The following is a 24,291-nucleotide window of genomic DNA, read 5'->3' on the forward strand; positions in this document are numbered from 1 at the left end:
TATACTAGATAATTTATGCTGGCAGTATTTTTCTACTTCGTACTTTAGCTGTATTATCACACGTAATTCCAAAGCCAGCCCTTTTTAGAATGCATTTTTATTTATTAACTCCATTGTACAGATGAAGATACTGAAAGATTAAAGTAATTTGAGCTGGGCAAGAATGACTGGCACCTGTAATACTAGCTACTTAGGAGGTGGAGCTCATAAGGATTACAATTCAAGGCCAGTCCAGATGTAAACATATAAATCTCATCCAGTCAACAGCTGTATATGGTGGAATCCACCTGTCACCCCCACTAGTGGGAAGCTGGGGACAGTATATTGTCGTGTGAGGCCAGCCAAGGCATAAACTTGACACCTTATCTCTTTCAATAGCTGGACACATAAACAGGCCGATCACAGTCCAGATCACCTTGGGTATGCATGTGAGACCCTATTTAAAAAAAAAGAAAAAAAGGCAGTGCCGGGTGCCGGTGGCTCACTCCTGTATAATCCTAGATACTCAGGATGGGATCTGAGGACTGCAGTTTGAAGCTAGCCTGGACAGGAAAGTCCACGAGACTATTCTTTCCAATTAACCACCAGAAAACTGGAAATGGTGCCATGGCTCAAAGTAGTAGAGTGCTAGCCTTGAGCAAAAAGCTCAGAAATAGCACCCAGGCCCTGAATTCAAGGCCCATTACTGACAAAAAGCAAAAAGGCCAAGGCCTGGGGCATGGCTCAGTTTCAGAATGCAAGACCCCTGAGTTCACGCCCAGAGAGAAGGAGAGCGAGAAGGAGAAGGAGAGGGAGGGAGGAAAGAAGGAAGGAAGGGAAGAAGGAAGGAAGAAAGGAAGAAAGGGAGGGAGGGAGGGAAGGAGTGAGGGAGGGAGGGAGGGAGGGAATAAAGGAAAGGAGGGAGGGAGAGAAGGAAGGGAGGGAGGAAGGAAGGAAAGAAGGAAGGAGGGAGGTGAGGGAAGAACAAAAGAAAAAAAAGAAGGGAAGATTGAGTAATTTGTTAAGGTTTATATGTGTAGTCTTTCTTTTTTCTTCTTTTTTTTTCTTTTTTTGGTTAACTGTCCTAGAGCTTGAACTCAGGGAGTAGGTGCTGTTCCTGAGCTTTTGTGCTCAAGGCTAGTGCTCTACCACTTGAGCCATAGCTCCACTTCTGGGTTTTTTTGGGTTTTTTGGAGATAAGAGTCTCATGGTTGCTCCTGCCTGGGCTTGCTTTGAACCATAATCCTCAGATCTCAACTTCCTGAGTAGTTAGGATTGCAGGTATAGTCTACTAATGCCTAGCTGTTTAGGTAGTTTTTAAGTGGCAAAGCCAAAATGCCACCTAAGCTGTCTGGTTCCAAAGAACCCACACATTTCCTTGTCGCATTGCACTGTTGGTGACTCTGATGACAATGGAGGAGGAAGCTCATGAGCGTGGTGAACACAGTCTAGAAAGCCCCAGAGGTCAGGCACCTAAGGGCTGGGAGGGGAAGCAAGGGGGCTCCCTGGACAAAGTGATGCTTGCCTTTGGTCTTGACAGGTGAAGAGAGCTCACAAGTAGAGAAAGGCAGAAGCACCGGGAAACTGTGCAGTGACTCTGGAGCTTGGGACAGTGAGTTGTTGACAGATAAAGGTGGAGACGTGAGCAAAAGCCCAGGTATTGGCTAAAGTTAGTTTGAATTTAATCCTACAGGCCATGAGGAGCCTGTGGCGCCTTCTAAGCAGGAACATGTAGTGATCGGACTTGTGCTGACCACATGGTTATATGCAGAAGGTGGGCGAATGGGCGGCTTGACAGGAAGAGAGCTCGTAAGTCAGATAGAACAGATATGGCACAGTCAGAAAAACAGGCTCTGGGCCTGGACTGCTTCACATTCCAAAGAGGAAAGTAAGTGTGTGTGTGTGTGTGTGTGTGTGTGTGTGTGTGTGTGTGTGTGTGTGTGTGTGTGTGTGTGTGTGTGTGTGTGTGTGTGTGTGTGTGTGTGTGTGTGTGTGTGTGTGTGTGTGTGTGTGTGTGTGTGTGTGTGTGTGTGTGTGTGGTGTCAGTGAGTAGTCACATGGGAAATTAAAATGGTCTCTAGATGGCTCACTGGCACCTCCTACTCCTAAAAAATACCTGAGAGACAGAAGACTAAAACAGGCTTTGCTAGGGGGTGGGAGGGTGAGTGGAGAGGGTGAACGAGAGTGGATGTGGACCAGGTAGTTGATATGCATTGTGTGAAAGTAGAACAATGAAACCTGTTGCAGTTTTAACAAAGAGGAGGTAGGGATAGGGTTAATGATGAGGGGAGGGAGGTTGGGGTACATGATAAGCGTGAGGTAAGCATGGAAGCCCCTTTGTATCACTCATGTATGCTAAAAAAACAAAAATTTTCTCGAAAGCATGGCACAGGACCTGCAGGTTGAGGATGCGCTTTCTAGTAAGATGGCTGCTTCTTTCCTATTACCTATACACAGCACTGTCTCCACCCCCGGCCTTCATCTTCTTCCTGAGGTCTCCAGCACCTCTTCCCTCTGCCTGCAGAATAACTGCCTCACACTTGGCTGAAAATAGAAGCCCCAGCACCTCCTCCGCCCCCATACCACACCTGCCCCCATACCACACCTGCCCTCCTGCAGAGGGGGCTCAGCAGACCAGCTTCCCTGGTTCCCAGAGCCCCCTTCGGTGCCCTGCCAAGGCTGAGCTCCATTCACACCTTCACATCTACACATTTTCCCTCTCTGCTGCTTCATTTCATGGCAACCTTTCTCTTACCTTAAAAACAACAACAAAAACCTCTTGAGGTTGGGTGTGCAGCCCACTGGTAGGGTACTTTCCTAGCATGCATGAGGTCCTGGGTTCCATCCCTAGCACAAGGAAAAGGAAGAGAAGGGAGGGAGGGAGGAGGAAGGGAGGGCTGGGAATGTAGATTAGTGGTAGAGTGCTTGTCTAACATGCATGAAGCCCTGGGTTTGATTCCTCGGTAACATATAAACAGAAAAAGCCAGAGGTGGCGCTGTGGCTCAAGTGGTAAAGTGCTAACCTTGAGGAAAAGAAGCTCAGGGACAGTCCCTGAGCTTTTTTGTATAAGTCTAGCACTCTACCACTTGAGCCCCAACTCCACTTCCACCTTTGTGGTGGTTAATTGGAGATAAGAGTGTCATGGACTTCCTGCCTGGGCTGGCTTTGAACTTCAACCTTAAGATCTCAGCCTCGCCGGGCACTGGTGGCTCATGCCTGTAATCCTAGCTACTCAGGAGGCTGAGATCTGAGGATCGCGGTTCAAAGCCAGCCCGGGCAGGAGAGACCGTGAGACTCCTATCTCCAATAAACCACCAGAAAACCGGAAGTGGTGCTGTAGCTCAAGTGGTAGAGCGCTCGCCTTAAGCTGAAGAGCTGAGGGACAGCGCCCAGGCCTAGAGTTCAAGCCCCACGGCCGACCAAAAAAAAAAAAACAGATCTCAGCCTCCTAAGTAGCTAAAGATTTCAGGTATGAGCCACCAGTGCCCAGCTCTTAATCACCCTTTTTATTTTTTACTTATTTATTTATTGCTAGTCCTGGGGCTTGAACTCAGGGCCTGGGCAATGTCCCTGAGCTTCTTTTCCTCAAGGCTAGCACTCTACCACTTGAGCCACAGTGCCACATCCAACTTTTTCTGTGTATGTGGTACTGAGGAATTGAACCCAGGGCTTCATGCATGTTAGGCAAGCACTCTACCACTAAGCTACATTCCCAGCCCTTACTGAGTCATTTTTATAGGCCCCGAATAAATAGTAAAGATTTTCACTACTGCTCCCACATCCCAGCCTCGAACCAGCCCTTTTGGTATCCTAGGTGCTCTTCTCTCGGATTATCTGCTGGACCTGTGATAGTTGTGCTTGGACCTAACCTTACAATGACTTTCCTAACCTTGTTTTTTCCCCTGTCAGATCTGAAAGAGGACTATGATCAATGGAACAACCTCATTGAAGGCATTGGACCATCGCTCACTCCAGGGGCCCCACACTACCTTTCTAACCTATAGGCACAACTGGCCTTTTCTTGAGCTGAATTTTCCATTTAGGGGCTGCTGAGGGGCACCCCATAACCTATCAGAAAGTGGTCAACGTGATTGAGAGAATGTAATCACACTGCTGATTAGATAACTAGAAACTTTGATTTGGGGTTTGTTGATCTTAAAATCACATTGGGACATAGATCACTGACTGATTGACAAACTGACTCTCTGGGGCCTGAGCCCCAATGGTGTGGGAACTAAGCAGGGGATGGGGCTGGGGGCGGCCCAGGCCACAAGCTGAACCCTGTTAAGCCAGGATATAAAGACAGACCAGCAAGCCTGCTGTCTCACTTGGACCAATGTTGCCTCTGGGGTACAAGTAGAGGGGTCTTCAGCCCTGCCTGGCACTCTCTGCTTCTCAACCTTGCCCTTCCCAGGGGGCACTGGTGCTTAATTAGCACTTTAAGTAACTTTGTACACTAGGGACTATCATCCATTGCCTGAAACACAGAATTGGTACTCAAATCAGTGCTGTCGGGGGACAGAAAGTATTATTCCCATAACCCAGAGAGAGATGCTAAAGTACACAACAGTTCTTCAGAAGCTCTAGGTGTCTTTGAGGTTTGCCAGAAATTAATCTTGTCAGAAAAAAAAAAAAAAAATGAGTAGGTTAAGATGGGAGGTAGCGAAACAGTACCAAGTAGCCATTAGCACAACCAGCCCTTGCCACCAGAGGGTGCTATGCTGGTCGTCTCAAATTCAGAAGACCACAAGACCACACCTAGGGAGGGCTGGGATCCGCTTGGTCTTGCCTCTTACCTCAAATGTGGTGAACTAATGACTTGCTCAGAATCAAGGTGCTTTAGTCGGCTGTTTTTTTGTTTTTGTGTTTTGCTCTGAGACACTTACTCCAAATCTTAAGTCCACCTACAGATCCAATTTTTATTCTGTTCCATTTATAATTTGAAGGCTATTGATACTCATCTTTGCCTGATGGCATGTTGAAAGAATCTACTTAATCTGCATTGCAGCAAGACAGGGAACCATCTGGAAGTGTTGTTTTTTTTCCCTTCTGCATTTCTTTGTTCACTAACCACGTGTGCCTTTGTGGAAAAACCTTTATAAGGAAAGGAAGTCTTAGAGATCTAGTTCCAAGCCATATAGGAAAGCCAGCCTGAAAAGCTCCATCTCCTTTACTCAGCTTCTTGACTATAATCTCAGGATCCAGGAGGCTAAGGCACAAGTTCAAGGTCATTCTGGTTTACATAGCAAGACCATGACAAAAAAAAAAAAATGATTTCTCATCTCAGTCTAACGAGAGAAGCCCAGAGGAGACAAATGCTAGAGGGAATACATCTACAATCTACCCAATAATGCAAGGTCAGGGCTGCTGAAGGGCCTGTAAATCTCTGTGTGATGTAGGATCTAAAGGATTTCCTTGACGCCCTGGGCTCTGGAATTAGACACCTTAGTTTGACTGCTAACTAGGTAAATCTGAGCAAATTATGTTCTCTTTCCAATCTCAGTTCCTGTATTTCTAAAAATATGAATTGTTACGAGGATTGTGAGAAGATTTGTAACCCATGAGTTATTAAAATATGTTTCCTGCTTTGCAGAAATATGAAGGTTTTCTGGTTGTAAATGTTGTTTTCTAGATTAATGGCTTATGGATAGGGAAAGTGACCAAATCATTTCTTTCCTTCAAGATTCCATGAAGCCAGGCTTCAGGGCTCACACCTGTAATCCTAGTTATTCAGGAGGCTGAGACCTGGGGAATCACAGTTTGAAGCCAGTTTGGGCAGAAAAATCTCTTGAGACTCCATCTCTAATTAACCAGCAAAATGCCAGATTGGAGGTGTGGCTCGAGTGATAGCACTGTACCACTTGAGCCACAACTCCACTTCCAGCTTTTTGGTGGTTAATTGGAGATAAGAGTGTCATAGGCTGAGTGCTGGTGGCTCACTCACACCTGTAATCCTAGCTACTAAGGAGAATGAGATCTGAGGATCACGGTTCAAAGCCAGCCTAGGCAGAAAAGTCCCATGAGACTCTTAGCTCCAAAAACCACCAGAAAACTGGAACTGACACTGTGGCTCAAGTGGTAGAGTGCTTACTTTGAGCTGAGGGACAGCGCCCAGGCCCACAGTTCAAGCCCCACAACCAAAAAAAAAAAAAAAAAGTCTCATAGCTTTTCCTGTCCAGGCTGGCTTGAACTAGCATCCTCAGATCTCAGCCTGCTGAGTAGCTGGGATTGCAGGTTTACAGGTGTGAGCTACCAGGGCCCAGCTTGCTCCTGGTTTTTCCTCAGTTGTTTTCTCATTTGTTCTTTCTCCTCCAGCAAAACATGATGTCCAGAATTAAGGTTTTTGTTTTTATAGAAGGGATTGTTACCCATCTGTCTAAGGAAAGGGGCTAATGTTGTGAAGGGGTTAGTGCCGGGACTTCAGTTCTGATTCTCACTGGCTTTTGCAGACAGAGGAAACACATCTCTCAGCTGGAACAGAAAGTGCGAGAGAGCGAACTTCAAGCCCACAGTGCCCTTTTAGGCCGCCCTGCCCCCTTTGGGGATGTCTGCTTGCTGCGACTATAGCCGGGTGCTGGTAGCTCACGCCTATAATCCTAGCTACTCAGGAGGCTGAAATCTGAGGATCATGGTTCAAAGCCAGCCCAGGCAGGAAAGTCCATGAGACTCTTATCTCCACTTAGCCACCAGAAAGCTGAAAATGGTGCTGTGGCTCAAAGTAACAGAGCTCTAGCCTTGAGCAAAAGAACTCAGGGACAGCACCCAGGTCCTGAGTTCAAACCCCGCAAACAACAACAACTAAAAAGTCAGGTGCATTCTAACTCCAGGTCTTGGCTTTGTGGGAGCCTTTACCTGCGCCCCTTTTTCTGAGTGCCACTTGCCTCTAAGCCCACAAAGTGACAGAGGACAGGAGAGGGCATACTCTGTATGTACTTGGACTCATTGTCACAGCCAGATGCAGTGGCCAAGTGCCCCTGGCCGTAGCCGCATGGCGAAAGGATCATGGTGATGGCAATAATAAGCCTAACAGCCAACAATTCCTGGGCCCATACTGAGAGTGTCAGGAACGACTCAGCATTCTGCATGAATTATCTCTTTCTGTTCACGGAAACCTCACCAAGTCAGGTGGCATTAGCTTCAGTGGATGGCTGAGAGCGCAGAAGCCTAGACCAGTGATCTCATAACTTCTAAGAATTTGGCAAAGCTAGGGTTTAGGTATCCGTATCCGGGCTCTTGACCATGAGGCATAGTTTATTTTTTTTTTTACAATTTTTTTTTTTTGGGTCCGGTCGTGGGGCCTGAACTCTGGGCCTGGGCGCTGTCCCTCAGCTCTTCAGCTCAAGGCTAGCGCTCTACCACTTGAGCCACAGCGCCACTTCCGGCTTTTTTCTTTTTGCTTAATGTGGTGCTAAGGAATCGAACCCAGGGCCTCAGGCATGCAAGGCAAGCACTCTACCACTGAGCCACCTTCCCAGCCCCGAGGCATAGTTTATATATATATATATACATTCTAAAAACATTACAGACTCAGGACTGGGGCTCAGTCATGAGCTCTTGCCTAGAACATTCAGGGCCAGCACCAGTTGGGCACTGGTGGCTCACGCCTGTAATCCTAGCTAGTCAGGAGGCTGAGATCTGAGGATCATGATTCAAAGCCAATGTGAGCAGGAGACTCCATGAGACTTATCTCCAATAAACCACCAGAAAACTGGAAGTGGCGCTGTGGCTCAAGTGGTAGAGCACATGCCTTGAGTTGAATTGCTGAGGGACAGCACCCAGGCCCAGAGTTCAAGCCCCATAACTGACCCCAAAAAATGGCCAGCACCCACAAAATATAAAGAAGTACAGAGAAGGAAGTTCCGTACAGGTTATATGCAAATTCTATGCCCCTTGAAAGGGGTTCTGAAACCAATTGTCCCCACCATGTGAACAAACTAAAAGAATGTTATCTGATTATGTAATTTGGGACCTCAATTTTTTATTTTTTTATTTCTATTTTTTTTGGTCAGTGGCAGGGTTTGAACTCTGGGCCTGGGCGCTGTCCCTCAGCTCTTCAGCTCAAGGCTAGAGCTCTACCACTTGAGCAACAGTGCCACTTCTGGCTTTTTTCTTTTTGCTTATGTGGTGCTGAGGAATTGAACCCAGGGCCTCTGGCATGCAAGGCAAGCGCTCTACCACTGAGCCATCTTCCCAGCCCGTGCTCTACCACTTTGAGCCACAACACCACTTTCAGTTTTCTGTTGATTTATTGGAGATAAGAGTCTCACAGACTTTGCTGCCTGGTCTGGCTTTGAACTGCAATCCTCAGATCTCAGCCTCCTGAGTAGCTAAGATTACAGACATGAGCCACAGGCGCCCAGCTTGGACCTCAATATTTTACAATATTTATTTTACTGGTGCAGGAGTGGTGATTGAACCCAGTCTCCTGCTTGCCAATCAGGCATGCTACCACCTGAGCCCGTCTCCAGCCCCCTTTTCTCTCAGTTCTTTTTTTTTTTTTTCTGTTAATTAACATGTATTAGTTGCACGGGGTGGGGGTAGAGGGTTATTGTGACAATCCTGTACACACTGTATCCTGATCAACCTCACCCCCTCTATTACTGTTACCCCACTTCTCCTTTGAATAATTTCATTGTTCTGTTTTTATACATGCAAATAACCTACTTCAACCATAGTCATACTAATTAACCCTCTTCATTAGTCCTCCTCCTCCCATGGATCCCACCTTCCTAACAGGCTGTTTTACTTTCCTGTCATTCAGAATTTTGTGTGTGATAACCTGCATGCTTCATTTTTTTGTCAGCTGTGGGGATTGAACTCTGGGCACCTGGGCACTGTCCCTTGAGCCACGGTGCCACTTTTGATTTTCTGGTGGTTTATTGGAGATGAGTCTCACAGACTTACCTGACCAGGCTGACTTTGAACCATGATCCTCAGATCTCAGCCTCCTGAGTAGCTAGGATTACAGGCGTAAGCCACCAGTACCTGGCTATCTGCATACTTATTTTCACACTTGTTTTACCTGTCCATGTATGAGCATTATAATTCATGACTGTATGACTTAGTACATCCAACAATTTCTGTTGGACTTTGGTGGAATCTCAGCACTATTAAGAAATAGTTTCAGGGGCTGGGAAGGTGGCTTAGTTGTAGAGTGCATGCATGAGGCCCTGGGTTCAACTCCTCAGCACCACATAAGCAGAAAAAGCCAGAAGTGACGCTGTGGCTCAAGTGGTAGAGCACTAGCCTTGAGCTGAAGAAAGAGAAAGAAAGAAGGAAAGAAAGAAAGAATAGTTTCAAAGCTGGGCGCCAGTGCCTCCTGCCTATAATCCTGGAGGCCGAGATATGAAGATAACAGTTCAAAGCCAGCCCAGGCAGGAAAGTCCATGAGCTTCTTATCTCCAATTAACCATTAAAAACTGGAAGTGGCACTGTAGTTCAAATGGTAGAGCACTCTTGAGCTGAAGAGATGAGAAACAGCATCCAGGCCCAGAGTTCAAGCTCCAGGGCCCAAAACAAAACAACAACAAAGAAATAGATTCCAGCAGTATAATACATGACTGAATGACTTAGTATGTCCAGCAATTTCTGTATGACCCATATTGGATTTTGGTGGTATCTCAACACTACCAAGCCGGGCACTGGTGGCTCATGCCTGTAATCCTAGCTACTCAGGAGGCTGAGATGTGAGTATAACAGTTCAAAGCCACCCTGGGCAGCAAAGTCCATGAGACTCTTATCTCCAATTAACCACCAGAAAACTGGAAGTAGTCCTGTGGCTCAAAGTGGTAGAGTGCTAGCCTTCAGCAGAAAGAGCTTAGGGACAGCACCCAGGCCCTGAGTTCAAGCCCCATGACTGGGGAGGAAGGGTGGGGGGAGCAGCTCCAAGCCAGGTACCAATGGCTCTTGCCTGTAATTCCAGCTACTCAGGAGGTGGAGATCTGAGGATTGAGGTTTAAAGCCAGTCAAGGCAGCAAAGTCCTTTAGAGTCTTTAACCCCAAAAAAGCCAAAAATGGAGCTGTAGCTCAAGTGATAGGGTACTAAAACAGCACCCAGGCCCTGAATTCAAGTCCTAGTACCAACATACACACACACACACACACACAATTTGGGCTACCTGCATGTCCCCAATAGAACAGTGCCTACCAAGCAAGAAAAAGACCCTGGGTTCAAACCCAGTACTGCCAAAAGAAAAAAAAGAAAAGTCCATATCTTTGTTGTAGCCCTGCAGGCTCTCTGGACCACCAGCAGGAGTCTACTCTCTCCTATTCTGCTCTAAATTTCACACATAATAGGGCTGGGAAGGTGGCTCAGTGATAGAGTGCTTGCCTTGCATACATGAGGCCCTGGGTTCGATTCCTCAGCACCACATAAGCAGAAAAAGCCAGAAGTGGCACTGTGGCTCAAGTGGTAGAGCACTAGCCTTGAGCTGAAGAGCTGAGGGACAGCGCCCAGGCCCAGAGTTCAGGCCCCACAACTGACCCCCCAAAAAAAAAATTTTTTTTCACACCTAATATCCAGACATGCATCTATGTACCTGATGCAAATTGTGGGTTCTGAAATGTCAAGTGGGAAGCAAGGACAGAATCTGCAGAAGTTGGTCAAAGGGAGGACCTGGGAGAGGAGGCCGATATTAGAGGCTGGTTGCCACCATTTTTGTCTGCTCCCCTTGGGGATGGAGCACCTTCTGTCCTCAGGAGGAAGCCCCCGCGTACACCTGACTGCTGGCCTACGAGCAGCATCTGGGCACCCCTCAACTGCCATAATCCTAGTGCTTACCCAGCCAGCACCCAGGCCCACAGTGCCGGCCCCACAACCGACAAGAAAAGAAAAATGCCTCTTGTGAAATTTCATCTCACTGTTGCATTGTCTGACCTCACCTCTCCTCTCTGGGCCGCTGTTTCTTACTGAACACTGTTCTACCACAGTCCCGATCCCCAGACATTTTCACCCTTTGTCGTGCCGCTTTGCCTGCTTTCACAAACTCCTTTTGGTATATTTGACACTGCTAACACTTCAGGCCCGTTTCTAACCCATCTGTTCTAGGAAAGCACTTCGATGATCTTCAATTACTATTTGATCCCTTGGCCTCCTGCTCCTCCAGTGAACCGCAGTCTGTGCCATATTGAACACTGCACTTGATTATATTTCTCCAGGAGCAGGGCCCATCTGTTGGACAGGAAAGTGCTTCCCTGTTGACTGACCTGGGGGAACAGGGACCCCTGCCCCTGCCCCTCCGCCCCGCAGCTCCTTGTTTCCTCTGTCAGACTCAGATCCAGCTGGTGTTGGCCCGGCCTTCTGATGACTCCAGCTGCCCATGCTTCCTTATCTTGGTTTCCCCACATGCCAGCTGTGGGACCAGAGCAGAGCACCAGTTCAGCCAAGGGCAGCTTGGAGCAAACTTCTAGAAATACATGGAAAAGCAGCATTTGGGAATTGAGAAGGAGGGCAGAATGAGCACAAATCACACCAATGTTGAAAATGAGGGAAAGCAGTGTGCCAGCTTATTTTCCCCATCTTGCTTTCATCTAAAAAAAGAAGCTGCTCAGAAATACAGCCCTCCTCGGGCTGCTAAGCCAGATGGCCCCTCCATGCGTAACCTGCCAAGTGTGTATATATAATTACCCATCTTCACGGAATCACACCCAAGACTGAATTCAGTCACTGACACTTTTTGTGCTGTTTGATCTGGAGCCAGTGTACCCTCCTGAGCTTTTGTTTCTTTCTCTATAAAATGGAGTCACTGCTGCCTTGCCTTGCCCATTTCAGGGTGTTTGTGGAGGGACTGAATGGGTCAGATGTAATATGTAGCAGCATTTTGTAATCTGCAAAGTACAAGACAAATACATGTTGCTGGGGCTTGTGTGTGTGTGTGTGTGTGTGTGTGTGAGAGAGAGAGAGAGAGAGAGAGAGAGAGAGAGAGAGAGAGAGAGAGAGAGAGGAGAGAGAGTGTGTGTGTGTTTCCTGGGGCTTGAAATCGGTGCTGGGCACTGCCCCTGAGCTTTTTTGCCCAAGGGTAGCACACTACCATTTGAGCCACAGCTCCACTTCCAGCTTTTTGGTGCTTAATTAGAGATAGGTGTGTTATGGACTTTCCTGCAGGCGCTGGCTTCCATTCTCAATCTCAGACATCAGCCTTCTGAGTAGCTAGGATTACAGAGGTAAGCCACTGCTCCAAGGCACATGCTGCTGTTTATAAGAAGTGTTATATTTTGGTTTTGTCATAATGTACTGCTACCTAATGTAGTCTAGCCTTATTAGCAAAAGGTAGTATGCATTATATCTGTTGCACAGAGGAGGGAGCTGAGGGTCAGAGAAATTTGCTGGCCAAGCTAACTCCCTCTGTTGGGAGGTGGGTGGAAGCACTACTTGAACCTATACTATTGGGCTCCAGTGCTTTTAAGCCAATGCTCTTAAGAGGTCCTTGACATTATGTAGGCTAAAGTAACCCACATTCTGTTCTCTAGCCAAATGCACTATGCATTTGGGTCATGCAAAGAACTATTTCTATCCTGACAGAAGATGCACTCTTGAACTACTTTCCTGGCAATAAGAATAAGAACTAGTTGGGCGCTGGTGGCTCATGCCTGTAATCCTAGCTACTCAAGAGGCTGAGATCTGAGGATCATGGTTCAAAGCCAGCCTGGGCAGGAAAGTCTGTGAGACTCATCTCCAATAAACCGGAAGTGGCACTGTGGCTCAAAGTGGTAGAGCTTTAGCCTTGAGCTAAAGAGCTCGGGGACAGTACCCAGGCCCAGAGTTCAAACCCCATGACTGACCCCCCCCCCAAAAAAAAGTGAGCACCATGCATTCACACATCTTCATAGAGTGGAGAGTTCAGGACACAAAGCCAGGGAGCCAACTCACTGCAGCAGGGTGTGATTTTGTTGTTGTTGTTGTTTGTTTTCTGGATTTGTACATGTGTATGTGTGCATGTACACGTGTGTGCATGTGTGCACATGTGTGCTCACTTCTGTGCACCAGTACTAGAGGTCGAAATCTGGACATCATGCTTTCCCTTCAAGGCTGACACTCTACTACTTGAGCCACACCTTCACTTCTGTTTTTTGTTTTTCTTTTTTCCTTTTTACTTTTTTTGCTATTTGAGGATAAGAATCTCAAGGAGTTTTCTATCCAGGCTACCTTTGAACCTCTATCATCAGATCTCAGCCTCGTGAGTAGCTAGGATTACAGGTTTGAGGGATCAGGGTCCAGCTGAGGGTTTTTTATTTTGGTATGTTTTTTATTGTAAAAATGCTGTACAGAGGGGTTACAGTTACGTGAGCAAGGTAATGAGTACATTTCCTATTGAGCATTGTTGCCTCCTCCTTTTTTTCCCCCTACCATCCCTTCTCTCCCACCTCCTCAACTACTGCTCCTTTTTTAAATCTCTAAGCCACATATTGTAAATCAGTGATTCCACAATCACTACTGTATAAAATACAGATGCCCTGGCCATGGAGGGTGAATCTGGAGGCGGATTCCAGACTGTCCTGGGTAGGGAGCAGATGTGTTGATAATCTCCTGGAAAAGGCAAGGTAAGCCTGGAGAACCCTTGCAATGATGTAAAGACCATCAGTCTATTTTCTCTTTTAGGGGGAGCAAGAGAAAGAGCTAGCTGAAAATATCAAATCATTGACTTTAAAATTGGAAGACTAACTAAGTATTTTGGTTCATGAGGAACACAGAGCTCAGAGAAGATCCGCAAGAAGTTGACAGACTTGAATTAAAATCTAGGGCTACTGGTGGTGGTGTTTTGGCACATTAGGATGGAACCAAAAGCAACAAGAAACACCTAGAAGCTGAGCACCAATGGCTCACACCTGTAATCCTAGCTACTCAGAAGGCTGAGATCTGAGGATTGCAGTTCAAAGCCGGCCTGGGCAGGAAAGTCTGTGAGACTCTTATCTCCAGTTAACCATCGGAAAACCAGAAGTGGAGTTGTGGCTCAATGTGATAGAATGCTAGCTTTGAACAAAAGAGCTCAGGGACAGTGCCCAAGCCCTGAGTTCAAGCCTTATGACAGATAAACACACACACACACACACACACACACACACACACACACACACACACACACACATACACACCTAGAAGCTCTCACTTGGAGTGTGGTGTAGAGAAACATCCCTGGGCATCAGCATCTGCTATTCCCCATGAAGAAGAGCCTTCTATCTAGTGAAGCCAGCCTTAATCCCATGGAGTTTGTGTCCCCAATGCCAGTGCCAAAGCTCCACCCAGATGAATTAAATCAGAATCTCAGAGAGGGGGCCTGACACTAGTACTTTTTTAAATTGTCTAGATAATTCTAATATGCATTCCAAGTTGCAACATGAAGTCAGCTGAAAATCTCAAAGCAGGAGATTTCTGGAGACCTGACTTCATTCTCCACAGTGATAGAGAATTTGGCTGTACCTTCTTCTTCTTCTCATCCAGGAAATGCAGTATCAGAGCTGGAAGAGCCCTGGCATGTGTACTACCCCCCCCCACCTCAGCTGTTATCATTCAGCATCTCTAATCAACAGTGAAGCAGAAACAGCTAAACTGTAGCAGCGCCAGAATCCTAAATGACCCATTATTTACAAACTTCAGTAATAGTAGTAGTATGTAGTTGTACAGAGGTTAAAATGTAATGTCAGGCTATGAGCACAATGCATCTTGGTCAGTGTCACCTATCATTCTCCCCCATGTCCCCCCTCCTCTCTCTCTATCCTCAAGTTATATAGTTCATTTTTACATGATGCACATTGAACACAATGACTGCATGTGCTCACCCTTCCTATTGTGTACCCCACTCATTGCCTCCCCACAACATGTTTCTACTTCCTGTTACTCATCTGTTAAACAGTGAGGGAATTGTTCAGAAGAGTTACACCTTTGGATTTCTCCTCAATGTATACCATCCTGTAGACAGTGCATGTATATATGCATGAAGCCCTGTATATGTGATCATGTATGTTTGTATTTTCGATCTAGCTTCCACATAGGAAAGAAAACATGAGGTCTACTTACAGTAGACATAGGTCTATTTACAAACTCCTTCCCTCCCCCCCCCCATTGGTTATGGGGCTTGAACTCTGGGCCTAGGTGCTGTCCCTCAGCTCTTCAGCTCAAGGCGAGTGCTCTACCACTTGAGCCACAGCACCATTTCTGGTTTTCTGGTGATTAATTGGAGATAAGACTTCCCTGCCTCAGCTGGCTTTGAACCACGATCCTCAGATCTCAGCCTGCTAACTAGCTAGGATTATAGGCATGAACCACTAGCACCCGGCCTACAAACTTCTTTTAAAAAAAATCATTATAAGGGGCTGGGAAGGTGGCTCAGTGGTAGAGCGCATGCCTTGCATGCCAGAGGCCCTGGGTTCGATTCCTCAGCACCACATAAGCAAAAAGAAAAAAGCCGTAAGTGGTGCTGTGGCTCAAGTGGTAGAGCGCTAGCCTTGAGCTGAAGAGCTGAGGGACAGCGCTCAGGCCCAGAGTTCAGGCCCCATGACCGGACCCCCAAAAAAAAAATCATTATAAGGTGATGTTCAGAGGGATTACAGTTACATAAGTCATATTTACAAACTGCTAAAGCTGGTATCGATGGCAACATTCTGTTATCATAATCACTCCCTACTCACATTGGCAGGTGTGTACTTGTTCTTTCCCCACAATCCTTGTACGAATGGCACAAGCCAATGAAGTATAAAAGTGAAGGTTCTAGACATGGGCTTCGGAGTCCTACTGACTTCTTTATGGGAGTCCCCATTCTTTCACTTATTAACTGGTTAGGTGATTTAGCTTCTCAAGCCTTCAGTTAGAAAATGATAACACCTGCTGTGCCAGCTAACACTTGTAATCCTTGGAGGCTGAGATCCAGAGAACTGAGGGTCAAAGCCAAGCTAGATAGAAAAGACCAGACTCCATCTCCAAAAAACCAGCAGAAAAAAAAAACCCACAAAAACCAGAGCTGGAGGTGTAGCTCACATGGTAGAGGGCCTGCTGAACAAGCAAAGCTTAGCAAGCAAGGCCCTGTGTTCAAAATCCCACTAATAAAAAAAAAAAGAAAATAACACCAATCCCAGAGGATGCATGTAGTTAGTGTTCAATAAACATTATTCAATTGGGGTTGGAGATATGGCTCAAGTGGTAAAGTGTCAGACAATGAGTGAAAGCATCTGATCAAGAGTTTTGAGTCCCGAAGCCGAGTGCCCGTGGTTCACGCCTGTAATCCTAGCTACTCAGGAGGCTGAGATCTGAGGATCGCCGTTCAAAGCTAGCCCGGGCAGGAAAGTCTGTGAAACTCTTACCTCCAATAAACCACCAGAAACCCAAAGTGGCGCTGTGGCTCAAGTGGTAGAGTGCTAGCCTTGAGCTGAAGAGCTGAGGAACAGTGCCCAGGCCCAGAGTTCAAGCCCCACAACCAACAACAATAACAACAACAAAAAGAGTTTGAGTCCCGATCTCAGCCAAAAAAAAAAAATTATTCAACGTTCCAATATCCAAATGACATAATGATATTCTGTTGTATCAACTCCCCTCACAGACATACCCATGCACACACACACCCATGCACGCACATTTGTGCTCTTAGCAGTTCTTATTGCCAGATTACTTGAAGTACTTTCTAGCTTTAGCTGCACTATACATTTCTTTTATAGATGGATAGAATGTCTTTTATTGTTCAGGTATAGGAGCTGAAGATTGGAGAAATAAGTTAACTTGTCAAGCAAGTCATACTGCTTTTAATGACAGAGCCAGGAATGGGACCAAGTCCCAGACACCCTGAGCCTTGGCCTCCTGTTCTTCTTACTCTGCCACCTAGCTCCTACTCACTGGAGACCTGCAGTCAGTCATGGCCTTCTTGCCTTCTCCAGGCTAAATGGTTCAGAGCTCTGGCTATGTGCTCTGACCATCTCCCCTCCCTCTCTTTCATCATCCTGGAAGTCCCTCATCAATCCAGTATAATTGGAGCAGTGTCCCTGACATCCCCCCCCCCCCCGGGAAATGGATGCAGACAATGACTAATGTTTGGAGACCTGGCTTCATCTCTCGGCGCCTCTGCATCTCTGTGGGTTGTTCTGTGGTCCTATGGGGATGGAAATCCTGCCTGACTTAGACACATCCCTCTTTCCTACTTGAAACACTGACTTCCCCGCAGCAATCAGAACAGTGGAACTTAAAAAGGCACATAAGAGCCAGGCACTGGTGCTCACGCCTATAACCCTAGCTATTTAGGAGGCTGAGATCTGAGAATCACAGTTTGAAGCTAGCCTTGGCAGGAAAGTGCGTGAGGCTCTTATTTATTGCCAATAAACTACCCCCAAAAAGCCAGAAGTGGAGCTCTCGCTCAAGTGGTAAAGTGCTCAGCTTTGAGCAAAAGCAGCTCAGGGACATCTAAGCCCTGAGTTCAAATCCCAGGATTGGTGTGTGCCCCCCCCCCCCCACACACACAGGCACATAAAATCAGTCTCTGACCTTACTCTGCTCTATGAAAAACAAAGCCTCCCAAGTTCAGCAATAAAGCTTGATCAGTGGCAAGTGCAGAGCTGGGCCCCTCTCCTTCTGACTCCTAGGATGATACTGAGGAGAGGATTCTGGGAGCAGGCAGGTGAGCCTGGAAGAGTTAAGTGGTGGTCAAATCCAGCTCAGGGGTTGTGTGTGGATTAAGTGAGATAATCAATATTACGTAACAGATGGCGATTATTCCCAGAGCATTGTGGCTAAGAACCTAGACTTTGGGGTCAATAAAAGCTTCAAATCCTACACTCCCATTTCCTGGCTGTATGGTCTGTCTTGTACAACTTACTTAGCATTAAGCTAAGTAAGCTATGTTTGTGAGGCAAGCCTCTTCGAGATCATTCTGTGTTACTTACTCAACAATTGCCACCTAGGTCCTGATTTAATTTGGTAGTTTTATTTAATCAACTTCTTTTTCTTTTTCAGCTTCTTCTCTAGATCGAATTCTTTTCTGCCAAGCACACCCATCTTCTCTGACAGAAAATGAGCTAAACTAAACACATTCACCTTCCCCTCAGCTAATCTTAGAACTGCCTTACTATAACCCTTGCTGAATCATCTCCCCTCCTACCCCTCCCCAAACACACCTTGTGGCTGTAAATGAGATAACCTGTGAACTAAGGGCCATACCCTTTGTTGACTTGTCTGCTAAAAACATGCAGAAAAAAAAAGAAACCTTTCCTGTCTGTAACTCAAGATAAGATTGCTCTCCTAGCCTGCCTCCACTCTGCAGGAGGAGCCCCTTCCCAGTTCCTCCTGCCCCATCCATGTGATAGGAACTACCCCTGACCTCTTGCCCCACCTGACTTCACTGCCTTGTGTAATTAAAAGAGACCTTAGTGGCAAGGGAAGGTTTCCAATTCTTCTTCAGTGGGGCTGAAGAAGTCTTAGCCCCCTTCTCAGGTTTCCTGTCCACTGAAACCTGTCGGTCTGTGAGTTTGTCTTTCTGCTCTGTATTTATACGCGTGGTACTCAAAGTATTTCCTTACATTTGCTCCCTCACTGCTTAAGGATTCATTGCCATTTTAAAGCTTTGGAACAGACCAGAGACTGAAATCACCTCTCACGTCTGCTCTTCACTGAGTCTCCTACGGTTCAGACTACTCGGGGCAAGGTCACACAGGCTGACCTTCGGCTGGGAGGAGGCACCTCCATACAATCTTCAAATCTGTGAGGGTTTCTGTTGTCCTTCCTTCCTTCCTTCCTTCCTTCCTTCCTTCCTTCCTTCCTTCCATCCTGGGGACTGAACTCAGGGCCCTAGGCACTGTCCCTGAGCTTCTTTTGCTCAAGGCTAGTGCTGTACCACTTAAGCCCCAGCACTACTTCTGGCTTTTTTCTGTGTATGTGGTTCTGAGGAATCGAACCCAGGGCTTCATGCATGCTAGGCAAACACTCTACCACTCAGCCACATTCCCAGCCCTGTTTGTTTTTTTAAACCTTGGGGCCTTGTACTTGCTAGGCTGGCATTCTGGAGCTACACCACCAGCTTTGCTTTCTGCTGGTATTTTTGGAGACAGAATCTCATGGATTTTTCTGCCTGGCTGGCCTTAAACCTCAGTCTTCTGGATCTCAGCATCTTCAGAACCTAGAACACACACACACACACACACACAGAGTTATCTATAAATATGTATACTGATTTATATATGCTGGTTCCCATTTAACACAAAGTACTTCCTGAACATACCCCCACCCTGCCCCAGGCCAGTTCATTTTAACCAACGTGGCTTTGTTACAATCCAGCTGGTTGAGGTCCTCTTGCTCTACTCAGATAAAAATCTAGAAAGGCCAAGAGTAACTCTTCTGGTGTTGGCAAACACTTGAGGACCAAAGGCTTATTTATAGGTAGGGCTGATAGACATAGAGGCTCTGTGGCTTCAATCCTGAGAACTAAAGGCTGTGGCTGTAGGTCCTCAAGGCTTAAGGTCCTTAAAGCTGTAGATGCTCAGGTTGGAGGTAGTTCTGCCCCGGCTTTGATGACCAGCACTCAGTAGCTAGTGTAATCCTCAGCTCTTAGCAGCAGTTCGTGGCGGCAGCATTTGTCCAGTGTTCCAGCTGGTGGTGGGACCTTTGGTCTTAAGGCTTGGTAGTTCCTGGAACTCTTCTAATGAGGGGTCCATGTTCCTCATAGCCTTCCTTTTTTTGTTGTTGTTGTTGGTTGGAGGGCTTGAACTCTGGGCCTGGGCACCCAACCACTTGAGCCACAGCACCACTTCTGGTTTTCTGGTGGCTAATTCTCATGGAGTTTCCTGCCTGGGCTGGCTTTGAACCACGATCCTCAGATCTCAGCCTCCTGAGTAGTGAGGATGACAGGTGTGAGCCACCGGCGCCTGGCTCAGTACTTCCATTTTCTCTGTCCTTCATGGCATCTTGGTGGCTGAACTGTCCCTGCTCCCCTCTGTCTCTGGAAGTCCTCAGCCCCGTTTGGTGCCCCTTGTTAGCAGTACTGGGACTTGAATTCAGGGCCTCCCACTCACTAGGTTGGGGCAATGCCCTGCACCACCAAATGCAGCTCCCCTCTCATGAAGCTGGGGTCCCGGGGACTTCTCTTCCCTTGTGGATCTGGCACCCAAACCTTCCAGCTGCCAGCTTTGCAAGGAGCTAGGATTACAAGGGTGAGCTACCGCACCTGACCTGGAATTAACTTTTTTTTTTCAGTTAAACAGTATTTAAATAAACATTCTTGACTGTGCTTAACAGTTTCATTCTTTCCATGCTCGGATATGTTTAGCCCCTTGAAAAGGGCTGGGTGCCACTAATGTGTCTCGGCTTAAACATACTGAATACAGAATTCTAGGCACATCTCATCTAGGAAGATGAGAAACTCATCTTCCAATGTGCAGTTTGGTTGGTAAGAGATCTATCTGGTGCTGATCTCTTTTTTTTTTGGGGGGGGGGTGGAAGAGGGGTCGGTCATGGGGCTTGAACTCTGGGCCTGGGCACTGTCCCTCAGCTCTTCAGCACAAGGTGAGCACTCTACCACTTGAACCACAGCACCACTTCAGGTTTTCTGGTGATTTATTGAGATAAGAGTCTCAAGGGCTTTCCTGCCTGGGCTGGCTTTGAACCATGGTCCCCAGATCTCAGCTTCCATAGCAGCTAGGATTACAGGCATGAGCCACCAGTGCCCAGCTTAATCTCAGTCTTATTTGTTTGCTTTGTGGTACTGGAGAATGAATTCAGGCCTTGTGAAGCAAGAGTTCTACCACCTGAGCCACCATATCCACAACCCTTTTTTGCTTTGGTCCATTTTTCAGAGAGCCTAAAGCTGGCCTCAGATTTAGATCCTCTTTACTCCTGCTTCCCAAGTGGCTAGGATTACAGACTTGAACCACAATGTCCAATCCCCTTATGTTGTCTTGGACACAGTCTTGCTTTGTAGCCCACACTGGCCTTGAACTCAAGATCCCCCTGCCTCCTTCTGAGTAGTAGGGATTATAAGCAGTGCCACCATACCCAGCTTCTGGTCTGAATTTTGGTCCTTTGTGTTTGGAAACTTTGATGGCCTTTAAACTTTACAGAGCAGACACTTCAATACATGTCTAATAGTGGCATCTTTTTGATAGAAGACTTTGATGAATTAAAAAGAAAAAAAGTTTGGTTGTGAAATATGGAAAGACAACTGGTAGAGTTTCCCCTGAGATGTTAAAAGCTGGAAACGCTTCTCAAATGGGTAAAGAGGAAGGAAATTGGAGGACATGTCTGGCAAAGGGAAAATGTCTTGAAATTTACCAATCTTCCCTGTTTTCTAGGAAGGCTCAGCTCACATCTTCATGTTTTTAGGATAATCAAGCACTCATCCTGGCCACCCAGAACCCTGGCCTCTAGTGACTAAGGGTGGCTTGATATCATGGTTGTGGAGCTTGAACTCCGGGCCTGGGCACTGTCCCTCAGCTCTTCATCTCAAGGCTAGTGCTCTACCACTTGAGCCACAGCGCCCACTTCCGGCTTTTTCTGTGTATGTGGTGCTGAGGAATTGAACCCAGGGCCTCATGCAAGGTAAGCACTCTACCACTGAGCCACCTTCCCAGCCCATGTATATTCTTTTTTTGCCAGGGCCTGGGCACTGTCCCTGAGCTACTTCTGTTCAAGGATAGTACTCTACCACTTGAGCCACAGCACCACTCCCAGCTTTTTCTGTGTATATGATACTGAGGAATTGAACCCGAGGTTTCATGCATGCTAGGCAAGCACTCTACCACTAAGCCACTTTCCCAAACTGTGCCCATGTATATTTTGAAGGACTTGCCTCTCCCCTCTTAGCCCATTCTTCCTATGTATCCAAAGATGGAATATGAAGGATTAGCCCTCCCACCCCATTTTCCCAGGTGCATACAGATATCAGGCAAGCCACCAAAGACATGCCTGACACAGGCAGGAACAATCTACCTGAGCCTGGCTGTAAACATTCCATGTGGGCCCAGCGTGTAAGGCTCTGAGGCCAAGCTGTGAGGCCAGGAAAGGGTTAAGAGATTGGAAGACTAAAACACTGTATCTGTGAAGGTCAGACCTTCTAGGCAAGACTGATGTAGAGCTCTCTGAACATTAAAAAGCTTGAGACCTTGGGTAAGGGAATACTTACCCTATTCTCTGCCCGCACCTGCAGTCACCTTCCTCCCCATACTAAACTCATGTAATGCCTCATGTAATCTCCTTGCTCAGACCCTATAAAAACCCAGCTCCTGTCCCAGCTCTTTGCCCAGTCTCCAAGCCCACAGGAGGGCTGTGCCTCTCCCTGCTCTACTCAATAAACAGTCCTCACCTGTGGAAGATTGAATCTGATCTGTTTCCTTCCCTTCTCCATTTTCCTAACGTATTTCCTTGGCTGAGAGCATACAAGTCTGCTCATCACCCATCCTGAGCTTCTAGCAGCAATTGCTTTCTCTCCCCTTGTCCAGTGCTCTGGACTTAACTCTATTATTACTAAATAAATCCTTGCTCAAACGTCCACCTTGTGCAACTCTTTTCAGTGAGGCTCCTTGAAATTCTCAAATTCCCATGATGCTATGGGAAACTGGGCCGCTGGGGGAATGCCCTCCTCCCTCATGGAGAGCCAAAACATCAGGCTGGGGATGGTTTTGATGAGCTACCTGATCTTACATCTTCACTTAGACCTAGTGAATTATCTCCCCCATCAAAATGTCCCCAGCATTTGCCAAACTGTCCTTTGAGGCACCGTTGGGTGGGGACTCACATGACTGATACACAGGCCATTGCTCTTATCAAGTAAACCCTGAACTGGGCAGGGAAGATTCCAGGCCCCATCTCAGTGACCTCTTGGGACAAGACATAGGTCTTACGCCTCACCTGCTCTTCTTCTTTCTTGGCCGCCTATCTGGAGGGTAACTGATGAGGGTGAGCCGGCTGGCAGCTTTATCCCCAGCCCCCAGCCCTCAGTCCAAGCCCCACCACCAGCCTGTCCAGGCTCTTTGTCTCTGATAATAAAGCTGAGGCCCAGTCCACACCTGCCCCACCCAGCCCACAACCTAGAGCTACAGAGTCTGTAAAAGCTTGTTAGCTGGTCTGCGTGATCTCTGGCAAATACCTACAGAACTGTCCTTTCTCCCTTTAGGGTCTCAGCCTGCATTCACAAACTTTACTTTTGTTTTTAGCTTTGTCTTCCCTCTCATGCTTCATACCCTTAACTACACCCTCTCATTCTTTGAAGAATAAATGCTATCTTTTTTTGCCAGTCCTGAGGCTTGAACTCAGGGCCTGGACACTGTCCTAAGCTGCGTTTGCTTAAGGCTAGCACTCTACCACTTGAGCCACAGTGCCACTTCCAGCTTTTTCTGTTTATGTGGTACTGAGGAATCGAAGCCAGGGCTTCATGTATGCTCGGCCAGCACTCTACCACTAAGCCACATTCCCAGCCCCACTGCTATCATTTTTATTGTTATTGTTGCTGCTCATCCTAGGGCTTGAATTCAAGGCCTGTGCGCAGTCCCCAAACTCTTTTGCTTAAGGCTAGCGCTCTACCATTTTGAGCCACAGCTCTACTTCTGGTGGTTAATTGATGAGAAGAGTTTCATGGACTTTCCTGCCTGGGCTGGCTTTGAACAGTTATCCTCAGATCTCAGCCTCCTGAGTAGTTAGGATTACAGGCATAAGCCACCAGCACTCAGTGTAAATACTATCTTAATCAGCTCAGACTATAACTTAATACCACAGTTGGGGATGATACCACTTACTTCTCACCTCTGTTGGTCCTGTTAAGTTACTCCCTTCTTGCCTTACAGATAATCACCATTTTGCTTTCTGAGTTTTACTTTTTACAGTACTGGAGTTTGAACTCAGGGCCTCATGATGCTCAGCTTGTTTATTTGCTTGGCTGGCGCTCTGCCACTTCAGCCATGCTGACAGCCCTCGGGTTTTTTTTTTGGTTCATTGGAGATTGAGTCTCGTGGGCTTTTCTGCCCAGACTAGGATTATAGGTATGTACTATGGGCACCCAGCTGAATTCTTCTTGTTGGGTAGATTCCTATGAGAGAAATGACTCATGAGAGAATTCTTAAGAAATAAGGTCTCCAGTACATTAGGGTTTACTGACTGTTCTCAAGAAGCCTTGTGGGCATAGACAACTCATATATGCCTGAGAAGCAGGCATAGTCACTAATTTTCAATGTGAAGTATTAGAATGGGAACCAGGATCCTCAGCCCTGAACCAGCTTCCTCTTCCTGTTGGCCCTGCTATTGTTGGGAGATTGATGATACAGAGCAAAGGGAAAATGATTGATGAAACAGAGTATATGTAAAAGCTACCATGATAAAACCTGCAGTACATATCTCCATCAGAGGGCCAAGCCTT

General features: G+C 46.9%; 1 protein-coding gene across 2 annotated transcripts in view; it reads left to right on the forward strand.

Annotated features, from left to right (window-relative positions):
- The window catches only part of Pafah2 (platelet activating factor acetylhydrolase 2), a 34,374-nt gene extending 28,792 nt beyond the window's left edge, over positions 1-5,582 (forward strand). For both annotated transcript variants that reach the window (XM_070037587.1, XM_070037588.1), the window contains exon 11: positions 3,890-5,582. In XM_070037587.1, the coding sequence (XP_069893688.1) occupies positions 3,890-3,984 (95 nt within the window). In that variant the 3' untranslated portion in view covers positions 3,985-5,582. The remainder of the gene's footprint in view (positions 1-3,889) is intronic.
- The last annotated feature ends 18,709 nt before the right edge of the window (positions 5,583-24,291 follow it).

The sequence above is a fragment of the Dipodomys merriami genome, unplaced genomic scaffold (assembly GCF_024711535.1).
Source record: "Dipodomys merriami isolate MVZ:Mamm:240054 unplaced genomic scaffold, mDipMer1.0.p SCAF_28, whole genome shotgun sequence".
Taxonomy (NCBI): domain Eukaryota; kingdom Metazoa; phylum Chordata; class Mammalia; order Rodentia; family Heteromyidae; genus Dipodomys; species Dipodomys merriami.